The 15,498-nt window shown below is 29.9% G+C and overlaps 3 protein-coding genes and 1 long non-coding RNA gene across 4 annotated transcripts; 2 read left to right on the top strand and 2 right to left on the bottom strand.

Annotated features, from left to right (window-relative positions):
- Positions 1–1,958: 1,958 nt before the first annotated feature.
- On the top strand, positions 1,959–3,191 carry LOC124935642 (putative nuclease HARBI1). The gene is made up of 4 exons (XM_047476061.1): positions 1,959–2,061; positions 2,176–2,297; positions 2,393–2,618; positions 2,710–3,191. Exons 1-4 carry the CDS (start codon positions 1,959–1,961, stop codon positions 3,189–3,191), a joined length of 933 nt encoding a protein of 310 aa, XP_047332017.1.
- Positions 3,192–3,383: 192 nt separating this feature from the next.
- On the top strand, positions 3,384–4,118 carry LOC124936651. Its single transcript, XR_007099138.1, has 3 exons — positions 3,384–3,544; positions 3,593–3,594; positions 3,635–4,118. It is a non-coding gene; the product is annotated as an uncharacterized LOC124936651 (long non-coding RNA).
- Positions 4,119–5,772: 1,654 nt separating this feature from the next.
- Positions 5,773–7,874, bottom strand: LOC124936106 (glycerol kinase). The gene is made up of 4 exons (XM_047476566.1): positions 7,592–7,874; positions 7,288–7,509; positions 6,265–7,219; positions 5,773–6,148 (listed from the first exon to the last, which is right to left on the bottom strand). The coding sequence occupies exons 1-4, from the start codon at positions 7,729–7,731 to the stop codon at positions 5,903–5,905; spliced, it is 1,563 nt and encodes a 520-aa protein (XP_047332522.1). The 5' UTR covers positions 7,732–7,874; the 3' UTR covers positions 5,773–5,902.
- A 2,150-nt stretch (positions 7,875–10,024) lies between these two features.
- LOC124934457 (26S rRNA (cytosine-C(5))-methyltransferase NOP2B) lies at positions 10,025–14,778 on the bottom strand. Its single transcript, XM_047474995.1, has 17 exons — positions 14,627–14,778; positions 13,971–14,267; positions 13,637–13,791; positions 13,476–13,539; positions 13,268–13,401; positions 13,100–13,183; positions 12,952–13,026; positions 12,792–12,863; positions 12,538–12,611; positions 12,326–12,378; positions 11,787–11,896; positions 11,547–11,615; positions 11,391–11,465; positions 11,037–11,129; positions 10,873–10,952; positions 10,391–10,783; positions 10,025–10,305 (listed from the first exon to the last, which is right to left on the bottom strand). The coding sequence occupies exons 2-17, from the start codon at positions 14,260–14,262 to the stop codon at positions 10,224–10,226; spliced, it is 1,905 nt and encodes a 634-aa protein (XP_047330951.1). The 5' UTR covers positions 14,263–14,267; positions 14,627–14,778; the 3' UTR covers positions 10,025–10,223.
- Between the last annotated feature and the right edge of the window lie 720 nt (positions 14,779–15,498).

Raw genomic sequence — 15,498 nt, 5'->3', positions numbered from 1 at the left:
TAAAATTTATGTAATATTATAAATATTTGTATATTAGAAAATATTGTTAATATAAAATAAAATATTAATTATTTTAATAAAATTAAAATAATTATGAATTAGTTTTTAAAATTAAAGGTGAGGCCGGGATTTGACTAATTGAATTAAGAGTTACTTGTCAATTATATATATATATAATTATCTTAAGGTTGGGGGAGGCCCGCCTGACATAATATTAATATTGATCATATTGATAAGGTAACAAATAAGGACATCTCCCTATCCGCCCGAATTAGATATAAAAATGGATGAAATAATATAGAGAATTCAGGATATAAGTATATAACGTTAGTAAGACATTGATAATTTGTATGTAGGACATTGTTACAATTTGTTCGTTAAAATTATTTCATATGATTTTTTATATGAGAAATTTAGGAGTTAAAGATTTCATTCAATATCTTGTTCTTTAGATAGAGTGTTATTCACGATGAAATTTGTATGGATAATTTATAGATTAAAAATGTTTTATTATGGTAAGTCGTTGTCGTATGTGTCACGAGAAACTTGAATCGACAACTTACTTACTTTTGCATTTTCGATGAGTGACCAATATTTGGAGTTTTTTTTATGAAGTATTACTGTGACTCATTGAGTAATGTTAGAGTCTTTGGGTAATTGTTGAAAATTTTGGATTAATATAGGTGATATGGGAGGCTTACATATTTTGGTTATCATCCAAATTATTTTATGGTAAACTATTTAATTGAAAAGAAATCGTCAAAATTTATATGTTCGTAGTCGTATGATGTGTATCATTCATAATGTTATTGTTATTATGTTTAGTGAGATTCATTCAGAAAAATTGGTCGTTTTTCTTCGTGTAATATTTTGATGTGTTTAAATTATTCTTATATTTTTAAGAAAAATGATTGGGAGATTTAAGAAAAAAATGATTGGGAGAGAATTTGAGAGGGAATTAATCGCAATCTGATTTGCTGAAAAATTATCAAATTTTTTCTCTCTACTTTCTCTCACTCTTTATCATCTTCTAGCCAATGTAGTAACAATCATTCTCTCCTAAATTCTACCTCTCAAATTCACTCAGGGCGTGCTTGGTACGTGGTTTTTGTACTCTGGAATGGGAAAAGGAATAAATATAGATGTTTGGTACGTGGTTTTAATTGATGAACAGTAAATTGATTCCCGAGTATACGGGAATCATTCAATCCCCTCAATATTGGGCGGAATGAAACCCATTCCAATCTCTCTCCACTCCCCCTTTTACTACGTCCACTTTCTCCATTATTATTATTATTATTATTATTTATTATTATTATTATGTTTTATCTTTTATCTTTTATCTATTCTTCTCTTCTCCATGTTTTTTTTGACAGGTTCTGCTTCTCATCTTCTCATCTTCTCATCTTCTCATCTTCTCATCTTCTCATCTTCTCAGTTCCCAGGTTATATTTTTTAATTGAGTAGATATATTTTGATTTTCCTTTATTTGAGTAGATATATTTGATCTTCCTTTATTTGAGTAAATATATTTAATCTTCCTTTATTTGAGTAGATATATTTGATCTTCCTTTATTTGAGTAGATATAATTTGATTTTCCTTTATTTGAGTAGATATATATAAATTATTTTTGTTATGTGTGATTTAATATATTTTGAGTATTTTACCAGTTAATATATGTTGTTTTTGTTATATGTATTGGTTTTGTGTGATTCTCATCGTTGAATATTATTATTTTTCTTATTTCTCATCAGCTTCATTATTAATGAAAATGGCTCGCCCTCCTATTACTGAACAACAACGAAAACTAAAGAAGTTATTATTGGTTCAACAAACAACAAACAATATCTTGATCTTTTTATTTGTTCAATCTTATGTAATCATGTGTTCCTACATTCGAGAAAGGATTCGTGATATTAAAACAAAAGAAGAAAAAATAATCTCTCGAACTATATGGATGGCTAGATTGACAATAGAGTGTGATGCGGCATGCATTAGTGAACTTCGAATGGATAGGGCAACCTTTATAGTATTGTGTGATATGGTAAGAGATATTGGAGGTTTGATGCCGACTAGAAACACATCAATAGAGGAAGTTGTAGCAATGTTTATATATATCTTGGCCCATCATAAAAAAAGTAGAACAATTTCTCTACTTTTTTACCGTAGTACAGAAACTGTGAGTCGACAATTCCATTCAGTTCTTCATGCAATTTTGAAATTACATCCAATTTTATTGAAGAAGCCAGAACCTATCTCTCAGGATTATCGCGATGAGAGATGGAAATGTTTTCAGGTATTTTAATATTATAATACATAAAAAATAGAGTAAATAATTAGTTTATGTAAGGTTAACTATTGTGGCTAATCATAAACTCCTTCAATTTTTAGGGTTGTTTAGGAGCATTAGATGGAACGTTAATTAAAGTTACACCACCTAATGAGAATAAATCTCAGTATCGCACGAGAAAAGGTTGTATTTCAACAAACGTATTAGGCGTGTGTTGCCCAAAAATGCAATTTATATATGTATTACCTGGGTGGGAGGGTTCAGCACATGATGGTCGCGTACTTCGCGATGCAATTTCAAGACCTAATGGTTTAAGAGTCCCTGTAGGTAATTTGCATTGATATATTTATTCATCAATGTAAATTGTATTTTCATTTTTTCATATTACTCAATATGTATTTATTGTTCAACAATGAAGGTTGTTATTACTTGACTGACTCTGGATATTGCAATGCAAAAGGATTTCTTGTTCCCTATCGAGGACAACGATATCATCTGAAAGAATTTGATGGACATCGACCAGAGACCCCAGAGGAATACTTCAACATGAAGCATTCCAAAGCTAGAAATGTTATAGAAAGATGTTTTGGGTTGTTAAAAGGAAGATGGAAGATTCTTGCATCCCCTTCATTCTTTACCATTCAAATCCAAGTTCGTATCATAATGGCATGTTGTCTTTTGCATAACTTGATTCGCAAATATATGAGTGTCGATCCACAAGAGTCAATTATTGAAGAAGAAGAAGAAGAGAACAATGATGAGGAAAGTGATGATGACGAAGAAGTAGAACATATTACACAAATTAATCCAAGTAATGAGTGGCTAGAATTTAGAAATAATATGGCTACTAATATGTATAACATGTGGTCCACTAGATCCAATGAGAATAATGTTGATTAGTGTTTGCTTCTTATGCTTATTATGACAACAACGTGATTTGAATTAATTCTTGAATGATTTGTACTTGATAGTTTTTTATATCTATAATTCATTTATCGTGCTTTAAATTTTCATATATTTTAGAAATTTTGTAATTATAACTTATATTTAATAAAGCTTATATATTGTATTCAATTTTCTGTTATTATTGTTTTTTTGTAGGATGTCTACATCTACACCTGTTTATCGTGGACGTGGAAAAAACAAACAATTTTGGACTGATGATGAGGTTGATGCTTTGATTGATGCCCTCCAAGAGTTAGCTTGTGATCCTTTATGGAAAGTAGACTCTGGATTTAAGAACAATTACATGGGTCAACTACGTAAGATGATAATGCGTAAGATTCCCGATTTCAATAAAGAAGTTACTCCTCACATTGAATCAAAGATAAAAAATCTTAAAGGCAAGTACAATCCCATTGCGGAGATGTGTATGCAAAGTGGTTGTCAGTGGGATGAGGTTGAGCATAAGATCAAATGTGAAAAACAGTGGTTTGATGAATGGTGTCTGGTAAGACGTTATAAACTCTCTTCGATTATTTATTGAGCGTTTACTTTGGTAGTTCTTTCTATTTATTTTTACATATTCTGAATGTTATGTTATTTTATTTTGTATAGACTCACCCAAATGCCATTGGGTTGCGGGATTTTACATTCCCATATTTGCGTAAACTAGACATGGTGTGGGGTAAAGATAGGGCAACAGGGCTCGGAGCTGAAGATATATTTGACGCAAGCATGGATCCTAGTTAGCAAAAGAATGTGATTGTGAATTCTTCATCGGATGGTGAAGATGAACCCGTTGTCGTCTCTCACTCACAAGGCTCACGTACAATTTCATCAAACAACAAATCATCCAAGAAAAGAAACAAACTTTCACCGAGAAGGGAAAGTTTCCACAAGAAGAAAAAATTAGAACCTCTTCAACAAAGGATTGACTCAAAGTTGGACAGCTTTAGTACCAAATTTGAGTCCATTTGTGACCAAATGGCATCACAATATAATGTTGATACAAATGCTTTGATTGCTGAATCTAAATCTGAATTTCTAAGTGCTGCAAAGATGCAGGATGTTATTGATGAACTAATTAGCATCGGTATACATCAAATGGATGTTGGTAAAATTGTTGAAATTTGCTACAAGGACCCTGCGAAAGCGGAAGTTATGTTCGCGTTGCCAAGTCATATGAGACGATCCTATGTGCTTGGGTTTGTTCAACCATCTTCCAATCCATGAAGTTTATGTTAATTTTCTATTTGTTGTATTAGGTACTTTAAATACTTTTATATATTTAGGAAGAGAATAGAAGAATTGTTGTTTTATTAATTGGGAAGATGGTTGTTTTCACGTATTTATAAAAAAAATATAATTTCACTTCATATTTATTGTTTCTAATTGTTTTATTTAGCATGGTATTTTATAATTTTAATATTTCTCATTTAATTAATTTTAGTAATAGATAATAAATTTTTACTTATCAAAAAATATATTAATATAAATTGATAATTATCAAATTAATTTTATTCAAATAAACATGTTAAAATTTATAATATAAACCAATCAAACTACATCAATAATCATAATAATAATTAATAAAAATATAATACAGAGAAAAAGATGTAATATCAAACTTATTATTATATCAAACTTATTAATAATTTATTTTAGTTTGACTAATTATTTTTCTTTTTTATATTTATTTATTTTTACAACTATATACTAAATTAATTTATTAATTTATATAATTTTTAATTGAGTATTAATAAATATAAGTATATTAATAAATAAAATTAATAAATGTATAAGTATATTAAATTATAAATATATAAAATTAAGTATAAAATGAATTATTGTACAAATAAAATACTATCAATAATAATCCTTAAACCAAACCAAACACTTTCAATGGTAATGGTAATTATTACCGGTCTTAACCAAACACTACTCTTCTATCAATCATACGCATACTTATTCTCATTCCACGCATCTATTAATCTCATTCCTATTATCATTCCCTTATTTGAACCAAGCGCCCCCTCACTTTATTACTCCTAACTAATATGTATGAATCATTTAAGAAAATAGTTTTCACATAAAAAAAAATATATACTTATATAATTGATAATCGTTAATTTATCGAATAAAAGCTATTTTAAAATGATTAAAATTAATTTTAAAATGATCAAAATTTTGTATAGACACTTTTTGAACATTTATATATATATATATATATATTTTGGAGGATTATTATTTAAGTTCCCTCTATTTAGGTGTTTTAAATTAAAGTTCTCTTCTTAGTTAAACTATCTTAATAGGAATATACTTTTTTTTTAAAAAAAAATCATTTAAATTTAACTTTTTATTATTTAATTTTAATCAATATTATTATTAATATTTATTTTTAATATAAAAAACTAACATAAAAGTCTTTTTTTTCTTAAAAAAAAACTAACATGAAAGTCAAACTTTTATAAACACCACCATTGATATCTACATTATTGAGTTTCTAGTCAACATTGATTTTGATATTTTTACGATCTAAAGAAAATAAATAATTTATTCATTAAAAAGATGAGCATAGTAACCTAAAGAAAAGAAAGATCCAACATTTATTATATGGAAAGTACAATCTAATGAACAAGTAAAAGTAATAATTAAAAAGAGGAATTAGATTAAAGGGATAGATCAGCCAAATCCCAAGTCCTTGAAATGGCTTTACCCCATGATTCAGCCTTCTTCATCCTTAGTTCTTGAGGAAGAGTCGGGTAAAAAGTAGTCGGTTTCTCCACTTTATGACCCGACCCAAATATATCATCTTCCTTCCATATCCCAACCGCCAAACCAGCTGCATATGCTGCCCCAAGAGCTGTTGTCTCTATGTTTGCAGGTCTCTCAACAGGATTCCCCAACAAATCTGCCTGTTATTATCATATCATAACATCATACCAAAAAATCAGCATTATTGAATTGAATTGATAATTGAATTGAATTGTTAATTGAATTGAATTGATAGTTTGATCTTCAACTCACTGACCTGAGTTTGCATCAAAAGATTGTTGACAGTAGCACCTCCATCAACCCTAAGCAAGAACAGACCCTTATCATTCTTTTCTCCAACATCTTTATGCATAGAATCCAAAACATCTTTCACCTGAAAACACATACTTTCCAATACAGCCCGAGCTATATGAGACTTATTAGTAAACCTAGTTATCCCAATAAGAACACCTCGAGCATCATCTCTCCACCAAGGAGCAAACAATCCATTAAAAGCAGGCACAAAATAAACCCCACCCGTATGATCCACTTGCAAAGCAAGTCCTTCAATCTCACTCGCATTCTCAATTATCCCCAAACTATCTCTAACCCACTGAACCGCAGCTCCAGCAATCGCAATTGATCCCTCCAGAGCATAATTCGTTGGTGCGTTTGGTCCTAGCTTGAACGCTACAGTACTCAAAAGCCCATGATTCGATTTCACAATCTCTTCACCCGTGTTCAGAAGGATGAAAGCCCCTGTTCCGTATGTGCTCTTCGCTTCACCCTTTCGACAAGCTTGTCCCACCATAGCAGCATGTTGATCGCCTAAACACCCAGAAATTGGGAGACCTGCAATTGGCCAGCCTTTCGATATTTCTCCAATAACCTCCGAATTGCTGATGATTTTCGGGAGAAGTTTTTGAGAAATCTTGAACGTTTCCAAAGTGGGTATGTCCCAATTCAGTGTTTTCAGATTCATAAGCATAGTTCGAGATGCATTGGAAACGTCAGTAACGTGCAAACCTAAATCAACGCCTCCAGTCATGTTCCATATGATCCAAGTATCGATTGTTCCAAAAAGGGCATCATCTTTCGCTACAGCATCTCTAACTTCATCGACATTTTCTAATAACCATAGAAGCTTAAGTGCACTGAAATAAGTGCTAATCGGAAGACCACATGTTTCAACGAAATGGGTCCTTCCACCCGATAACTCTTTCTCCAATCTCCTATATTATCATAATTCAATCCAAATCAAATTATGGGTTAAGATCTAAAATAATTATAAAACACAAACCTGCAAATAGAACTGGTACGAACATCCATCCAAACAATGGCGTTGTAAAGAGGGAGACCCGTTGATTTGCTCCATACAACGGTGGTTTCTCTCTGATTCGTGAGACCAATCGCCTTCAATCCACTATCAACGTTATGCCCATCTGCTGTCGCCTTGTCGAGGGCTTTCGTGATGCAAATCCTCACGCTTTCCAAAATCTCCATTGGATCGTGCTCTACCCATCTGTGGAATGGGGGAAAAAGTCATCAATAGATGCAGATACAGAGAAGTTATGTATTGAATGATTGATTGATTGATTGATTACCCTGCTTCTGGGTAGAATTGGGTGAATTCAACCTGATGAGATCCGATAATACGTAAATTTCTATCGTAGATGATGAATCTGGTACTGGTTGTTCCTTGATCTATGGATCCAATAAACACCTCTTCGAGCTGTTGAGACATTATTATTATTATTATTTTCAGAATGAATTCAATTCAATTCAATTGAAGATAGAGATTATGAAGATGAAGATTCAATAATAAATAAATATGGGATGATGATGATCATATTCATGGCTATGTAAGTATCGTCAACTATGCCTCATCTTTCTCGTGATGTGTGTTTCGGTTTCGGTCTATCCGATTACTATTATTTAATTATCCAATCTATATTTTCCCAAAAGTCAAAACAACCCTATATTATAAATTATCCAACTATTTTTAATTAATTATATAACCATATTTATATTTTTTTTCATACAAATTTTACCAACCTAAAAACAAACTATTAAATAACACTCAAAATATAACTATAATTAAAAAATATATATTCAATTTATATAATATAATTTTAATAGTATAAAGTTTTAATTAAAAAAATAAATTTATTTTACCTAATTTGAAAATAAATATTTATATATTATGCAATTTTAATTATTAATTAAAGTTTAAAAAAATATATATTATATATTTAATAAAATAACTCCACTAAAATAGTTAGAGTGAGGGTGTTTTTAAAAATCAAAATTCAAATTATAATTTTAAATAAAATTAATATATTTTTTTACAAATGTAATAAAACAATATATTATAAAATACTATTTTAATAATATTTTACGATTTAATATAATATAAAATATTTAACTTAATTTTAATTTGAAAAAATTATTAAATTTTATATAATTTAGTTTTATGTATTTTTTTTTAATGTTTAGATAATATATTTTATTTTATTAATATTTTTAAATTAATTTTACATAAATGTAATATATATTTTTTTATAAAAATAATAAATAAATAAAATATTTATTTTAATAATATATATTATACTCTTAAATAAAAATATATAAAAAATTTTAACTAGGAAATAATTTTCAATTTTCATTGACACATAATCCTTAAAAATATTATCCAGAATATAATTGATTAAGTGAGCTAAAATAAACCTTTGTCTCGATAAATTCTTGATTTAAAATTTAAACTCAAAACCAATTTAGCTCTAGGTTTTTGGGCCGATACAGCACTCAACCTTCTTCATTATTATCACGATCATGGCCGATCCTAAGTAAGCTTAGCAAGCCCTAGAGACTAGGGCAGTTCGATCTCTAAGACAATTCATTTAATAAAACATATAAAATATTTAGATAAATTTATAGATTTTAAACATAAATTGTAACATGCCAAAGGATACATGATAGCATTAATTCAAGAATTATTAGCATTATTGTATATTTTATTTAATGGTGGTAGGGAATCATTTATTGATGGAAATGTTATCTACCGTCCCCCAACCACCCAAAGATACTAAACCTTCCTATCCACCGCCCCCAACCACCTATCTAAGTTGGAGTATTAATATAAATTCTTTAATCCTAATATTTTATGTTAATAAATCAAAATAAACTCGACATAATTTGAGATAAATTGTAAATTGGAAACATACTTTGATCGAAGTCATTTTCAAATTTTTTATCATTTGTGATTCAATCTTTGACGAAATGGTTCGGCTGGAAGGCTGATACGAGGTTTATGTTTTAAAACACAATTTATAGTTCTTTAGAGTTTTTTTGAGGGTGATAAAACATTTATCTTTTAGTCAAATAATGTTAACATAATAATTATACATAATCCTAATATACTAAATTACTATTCGATTCATCAACAAAATAATCAACAAAATAGTGTTATTTTTGTTTATACACAAATATATTCCCATATTTTTTCATATTCATTGCTTTCCAAGATACACCCCTTGTTTAATGTAGATTTATTTATTTTATATTTTTAAGTTAAAATTTATTTTCTAGTTTAATCAAACATTACACATATTTGCTTGTTTTGTTAGTTCATAAAAATCAAAGATCAATTGGTGTAGTGGTACCTGATTGCTTGTCTATATTGGTCTTACCTTAAGTTAATAAATATGATGTTCTATCCAGGATAGAATTAACACATTCTAACATTGATAAAAGAAAGTTAAAATTATCACGTTATGACATTGATATAATAACATGATACAAGAAATTTAATAATTATAATATAATAAATATATAGTATTAATAATTAATTATTATTTTAATTTAAAATATGACCCAATTGTATGCACAATCTTTTTAATTAGTATTTTATAATGCTAGCTAGGAGATTGTACATTTGTACCCCCAACAAATTTAAGTACCATACATGGGTGAGAAAACACTTAAAATTTTCAAGTATTTGATGACTATTGAATTTTAAAAAAATGGTTCTCCTCTTAAGACTACTTAACTGAAAATAATCTAAGATTTAAAAAAACAATTTGTCCAAGAATTTAAAAGTCAACTTTCCATAAGAAATCAAAATTGAGACATTACAGCAAAAGTATTAAATATAACAAAATGGTAATAATAGAAAATTGTGAAGATCCGATAAACATTAGTCCCTGTTTTTTCATCATTGACCAGTTCTCATGCGCCTCAAATCATCATGTCATCTTCATCCCCCTTGCGTCTTTTGTTTTTATTCTTCAAATCCCTCATAGCTTTCCTCTTCTCTTCTCTGCAAATATTAGACAAATAGTTCTTAGAAAAAATTCTATCTATATTGAAGGACAAACATATATCTGAATTAGAGAAACATATACCTTGCTTTCGAGATCTCCTCCCTCGGAGGGGCTTTGTATTTCTTCCTCTTTACAGGCTCACCTGCCTTTTTATGCGATCCCTCAATTACATCCTTTTTCTTCTTCAGGCTCCCATTCAACTTCGCACTACCAACAACTTTCTTTTTCGGTTCAGAGTGCTCTACGATACCATTCTCAACTTTGTTGTCATCAACCATCATATCAGTTGCTTCATCCACTTCTTCTTCCTCCTCTTCTTCTTGTAGAAGATCAGAGGATTTAGGAGTTGGCTTACCATTGCTCATTTTCTTCAACTTAGCCACAAAAAAGCCATCCATATTGTGAACATGGGGATAGAAGCGTCTTGTGTTCACAAGGGATGGGTTAAAGCGTCGCTCCCTAAAACGAACAAACCTGGTGCATATGCGATTTATTTAATCAGTATTATGTGTTTTATCTGTTTTATACATAGGAAAAATGTAATCCATATATTAATTAATTACCCTGGACGCCCAAAATCAAGGCCTGATGGAACAAGTTTAACATCACGCTTTTTAAGAGCGTAGTCTATAACCGCTTCATTCTGAAAAATCAAACGAAATATAATAAGTCTCTAAAGGATAGAAGAAAGAAGAAGCTAAGTGATTTCCAGAATAAGCAAACATACCTCAGGGACCATTATGGAGCAGGTGGAATAAACAATGTAGCCGCCAGATTTTGAATTGGCATCGACCATATCAATTGCAGCTAGTAATAGCTCCTGCAGGGAAATACAAAATCATGAAGGCAAGTTGGTTTTGGTGACTAAGGCCACTTCTTATAAAACTGAAAATGAAAGTGTTGAATGCTAATCCAAATTTTCTAGCTTAATTTGAGCAGAATCTTAATAATTAATTGATTGTATAAATAAGATGTGTTATCAAACACTGCCTAAGACACAAAAAATTAAAAAGAAACATGTTCTGAGACTAAAAGAATAAATTATTATTCAATTTGACATCAATCACAGGGCAATGCATACCTTCTGCAAATGAGAACACGCTTCTATGTCCTTTTCAGTCTTGGAGGTTTTGACAGACTCATCTTTTGATATAACCTGCAACAAAAACAAGACTTATCAAGTAAAACAGAAAAAAGCTCTTGTTTGGAGAAACGGATATTCGGTTCAAATGCTTACACCAGTCCCACTGCAAGGAGCATCTAACAAGACCCTGTCAGCAGTGTTAAGTCCCAAAACTTTAGGAAGCTGCAAGAGGAAAGATTACACCGCATTGAAAATGAAATAAATAGACAAAGAAAGAAAGGAGCAACATAAAAGGAAAAGATAATAAGATCCATCAAAACAGGTGATCCATCAAAGAAAGGAGCATTGTACAGATATAAAAAACATGAAAAGGAAATAAAATAAGGAACAAACCTCTCGTCCATCATAATTGCAGACTACTGTGTTTGTAACACCCATGCGCTGTAAGTTTGCAGTTAGAGACTTAAGTCTAGACTCTTTCATCTCATTTGCAAATATTATGCCTAACAAAAAACATCACATCGTTAAACAAGCAGAAAATCATCATCGCAAGTCAAGATATTGTATCCATCAAATTACTCCTTTAAGGCCTTTTTCAGTAGCTGAAAATTGCTGAAAACCAGTTTAAATTAAAACCATTTTGTACATTATCAATAGTTGAAAAGCCACAAAGGAAAATTAGATATACATCATAAAAGGGTTTGTTCAATCATAAAATTACTTGTCCTGATTTATATTGTACAAATTGGCCCAATATATTTATATGAACAATACTGAAAAGTTGTTAATTTATTTTCTATCCAAACCAATTCACCCAAGAAAAAAATTGTAACTTGGTGAAATAACTGAACGAAAATTGTAATGCAAAGGATCATAAGAGTGAAGAAAACAATAGCATACTAATATAACATATGAGAAAGTTGTACACCAACCACTATTTTTCATGAGAGCAGCTACATAAGTTGTTTTTCCACCAGGAGCAGCTCTGCAATCACAAACGCAGAAAATTAGTGTATAAAGATGAGCACAAACCAATGCACTGATCGTAGCAAAAATTGTAATGGATTCTTTGAGATCTCTTATAATATATTATGGTTTGATAAATATTATGATCATTCTTCAGTATTTAAGCAAAAATACTTACGCCATATCAACCACACGTTCATTCTCCTTTGGCGCAAGAGCCATAACAGGCAAAAAGGAGCTTGCACTTTGAAGCTGCAAACACACATGATATGATCAAAAAATACACAAAACAGTAATACAATTAGATGACAATTTTTATACAATTTCCCAAACAGCATGTTAACACTAAGCAACTCTGATCCAAACAAAATAAAATATGAACAACAGACCATATGGTCACAAAGAGAAAGACAATATTGGCTCAAAGGTTACCATGTAATGACCAGCCATGTATTCAGGTGTAGCACCAATCGGAACTTGTGAATCATATACAACCAACCCAACCTGGAAATGTAAAGAATGTTTTAAATTCCATGCCAATCAAACGCAACTCAAAGAAAAATCATAAAATATAATTAAAATAAATTCTTACTTTTGACCACTTGCTTAAAGGGTCCAAGTTTACTCCTCTGTTCAACAAAACACCAGCCAAATCCCTTCTACGCGACTGCATTTAAAATATAAAAGGTCAATCACACATTCGATAAACCTAAGAGAGAAAAATAAAAACAAAAAAATACCTTCAAAGTATTTGTTCTCAGAGATATAGGTCTTGGTTTTTCAAAAGCTTCTATAAGTTCCATAAGTTCATTAACAGGAAACATCTGTGACATGGAAACAATGCCTTTATTAAAAACTTATAAGAAACTAGAGACTGCAACAAGAAAAATAAATAGATTTAAAATTACCTCAACCAGAACTCCAATCAAAAATTCATTGTACCCATAATATGATCCTAGATCCTTCTTAAGTTGTTCTACGTAATCTTTCCTTGATACACCCTCTTGTCTCAAGGACTTTAAATTTGAAAGCACTCGAACAACTGAAATCAATTATGTGTGATATAATTTAATTGCTTGGAATTGAAGTAATGTTATAATAAAGCATCTAACTCACTCTCTTTTATCCTTCTCTGAAGATTTTGCAGATTAGGAGGTCCCTGAGTCTCTTCCTCCACCTCCTGTTCCATACAGAAGTAACATTCAACTAAATATCTTTTGCTAAACAATTAATTGCATTCATCAAATTAGACAAAAATAAGAATAAAAAAAGAAGACCTCAGAGTTTGGCAATCTAAACTCGTCAGCTTCTTCCTTAATGTTCAATTGCAACTCAGCATCTGCATCTTCTTCTTCTTTCTCCCTCTCTTCATCGATGGCTCTTGACTTTTCCTCAATGTCAGATTCATCAGAAGAATCATCAGAACCCTTATCTGACACAACAAAATAAAACAAGATAATGGGTTCCTTTCTTTTCAACATCTGTTACAATATATACACTATATATATATACCACCAAAGTTTCTCACCATCTACTGTATTAATCACGAGAGTTTAAAGTGACAAGAAAAGGAAGAAAGGATAATTGATAAGCAAACATGCTAAAAAGTACCTTCATCATCACTTCCTAGAAGGAAATCGTCAGCCATTGGATCATCCCCATCAGAAGACATCTCAGAACCGGATGCACTTCCTTCTCCGTTGAACATTTCAAATGTGTCAACTTCTTCATCTGAACTATCTGAATCATTTAAAATATCATCCTTCTTTGTTACTTTTGTCACAATAGGCTCATTCTTTAGCTTCTTCTTGGGTAGGGTGGTTGGCCCATCCTTTAGCTTCTTCTTGGGTAGGGGTTTTTGTGCCTTGGGACTCTTTTTCTTATTGAAGCCCTTAACAACCATTGATGCTGCAATCACGAACAAAAAACATGACAAACTTAGAAAAATAAGATAACTACAAAAAGATGCTCTTGTAGGGCAGTAGAGTGCATAAAACCTGAAAAATCTTATTCTTCCTATTACCTACAATATGCTTCCAATTCATATGGGTGCATATTCTTCAAACCCATTTTGTGAAATTAAGAATAAAAAGGAAATAACACAAGTCATCCTCCGCTTAGTGATGTTAGATTCATAGAATGTTACTATAACCAATATAAAAGGTCATCAGCTAACACTATTTGATCACAGTCTTGCGAGATGATGTAAAAACACTACTGAACGAGAACCCATTAGACCTTGAAGACAAGAAAGATTGAAAGTATACCTGGAATGCTGAATTGAGTGCAGGCCGCAAACTTGAACCTTGCAAGACTAGAGTTTTAAGATTCAGAGAAGTGCCGACGTCGAAACCCTCTAAGGCTATGAGAGTTTGAAGAGTAAAAAAAAGGAGGCGGAAGTCCTTTTTATTGATATTTCTTCTGACCTAGTTCGGAAGAAGGATGACTGAAAATGTTTTTCTTTTAAACCCTAAACCCCCTTTCTTTTACAAAACAATGATAAGTAGCCAAGCCAACTAATCGTAGGTTTAAGGCCTGGTCCAGGTATTCTTATTTAATTGTCTATATTATATATTTATTAAAATTATAATATTTAAATAAATATTATATATATATAATATATATTATTTTAACAACACAATTTCTAATTTATCCATCTAACTCTAATTTTTTTATCAGACATAATAATTTTTTTCTTTTATTTTTTTTGTAAAAAAAAATATTTTTCTTTATTTTTTTTATCATATTTGTCAGTAATTGATTTTGTTTCTATATATAATGAAGTCTATTTTTTCATTAATATTTATATAAATGAAAAGTACATTCTTAATAAAAAAAAATAAACATTATATTGAGTCAAAATCATGTATTTATTTAAAATTGCTAAGAACTTATTAATTAGTAAAATTAAATTTTATTTTAATCATTAAAAATTTACTTTAAAAAATATGAATTATATATTACTATTATATATATATATATATATAATTAAATCTAAAATTAATTTTAAAAAATAATAAATAAATTATAATTATATAAATTTATTTATTTCAATAAGTAATAATTTAGTTTTGAATATATAAATATAAATTTATTAATATATATACATAATAAAATATATTTCAAAATATTATTTAAT

Source organism: Impatiens glandulifera, chromosome 4 (assembly GCF_907164915.1).
Source record: "Impatiens glandulifera chromosome 4, dImpGla2.1, whole genome shotgun sequence".
Classification (NCBI taxonomy): Eukaryota; Viridiplantae; Streptophyta; class Magnoliopsida; order Ericales; family Balsaminaceae; genus Impatiens; species Impatiens glandulifera.
This window is presented reverse-complemented; position numbering and strand designations above follow the sequence as displayed.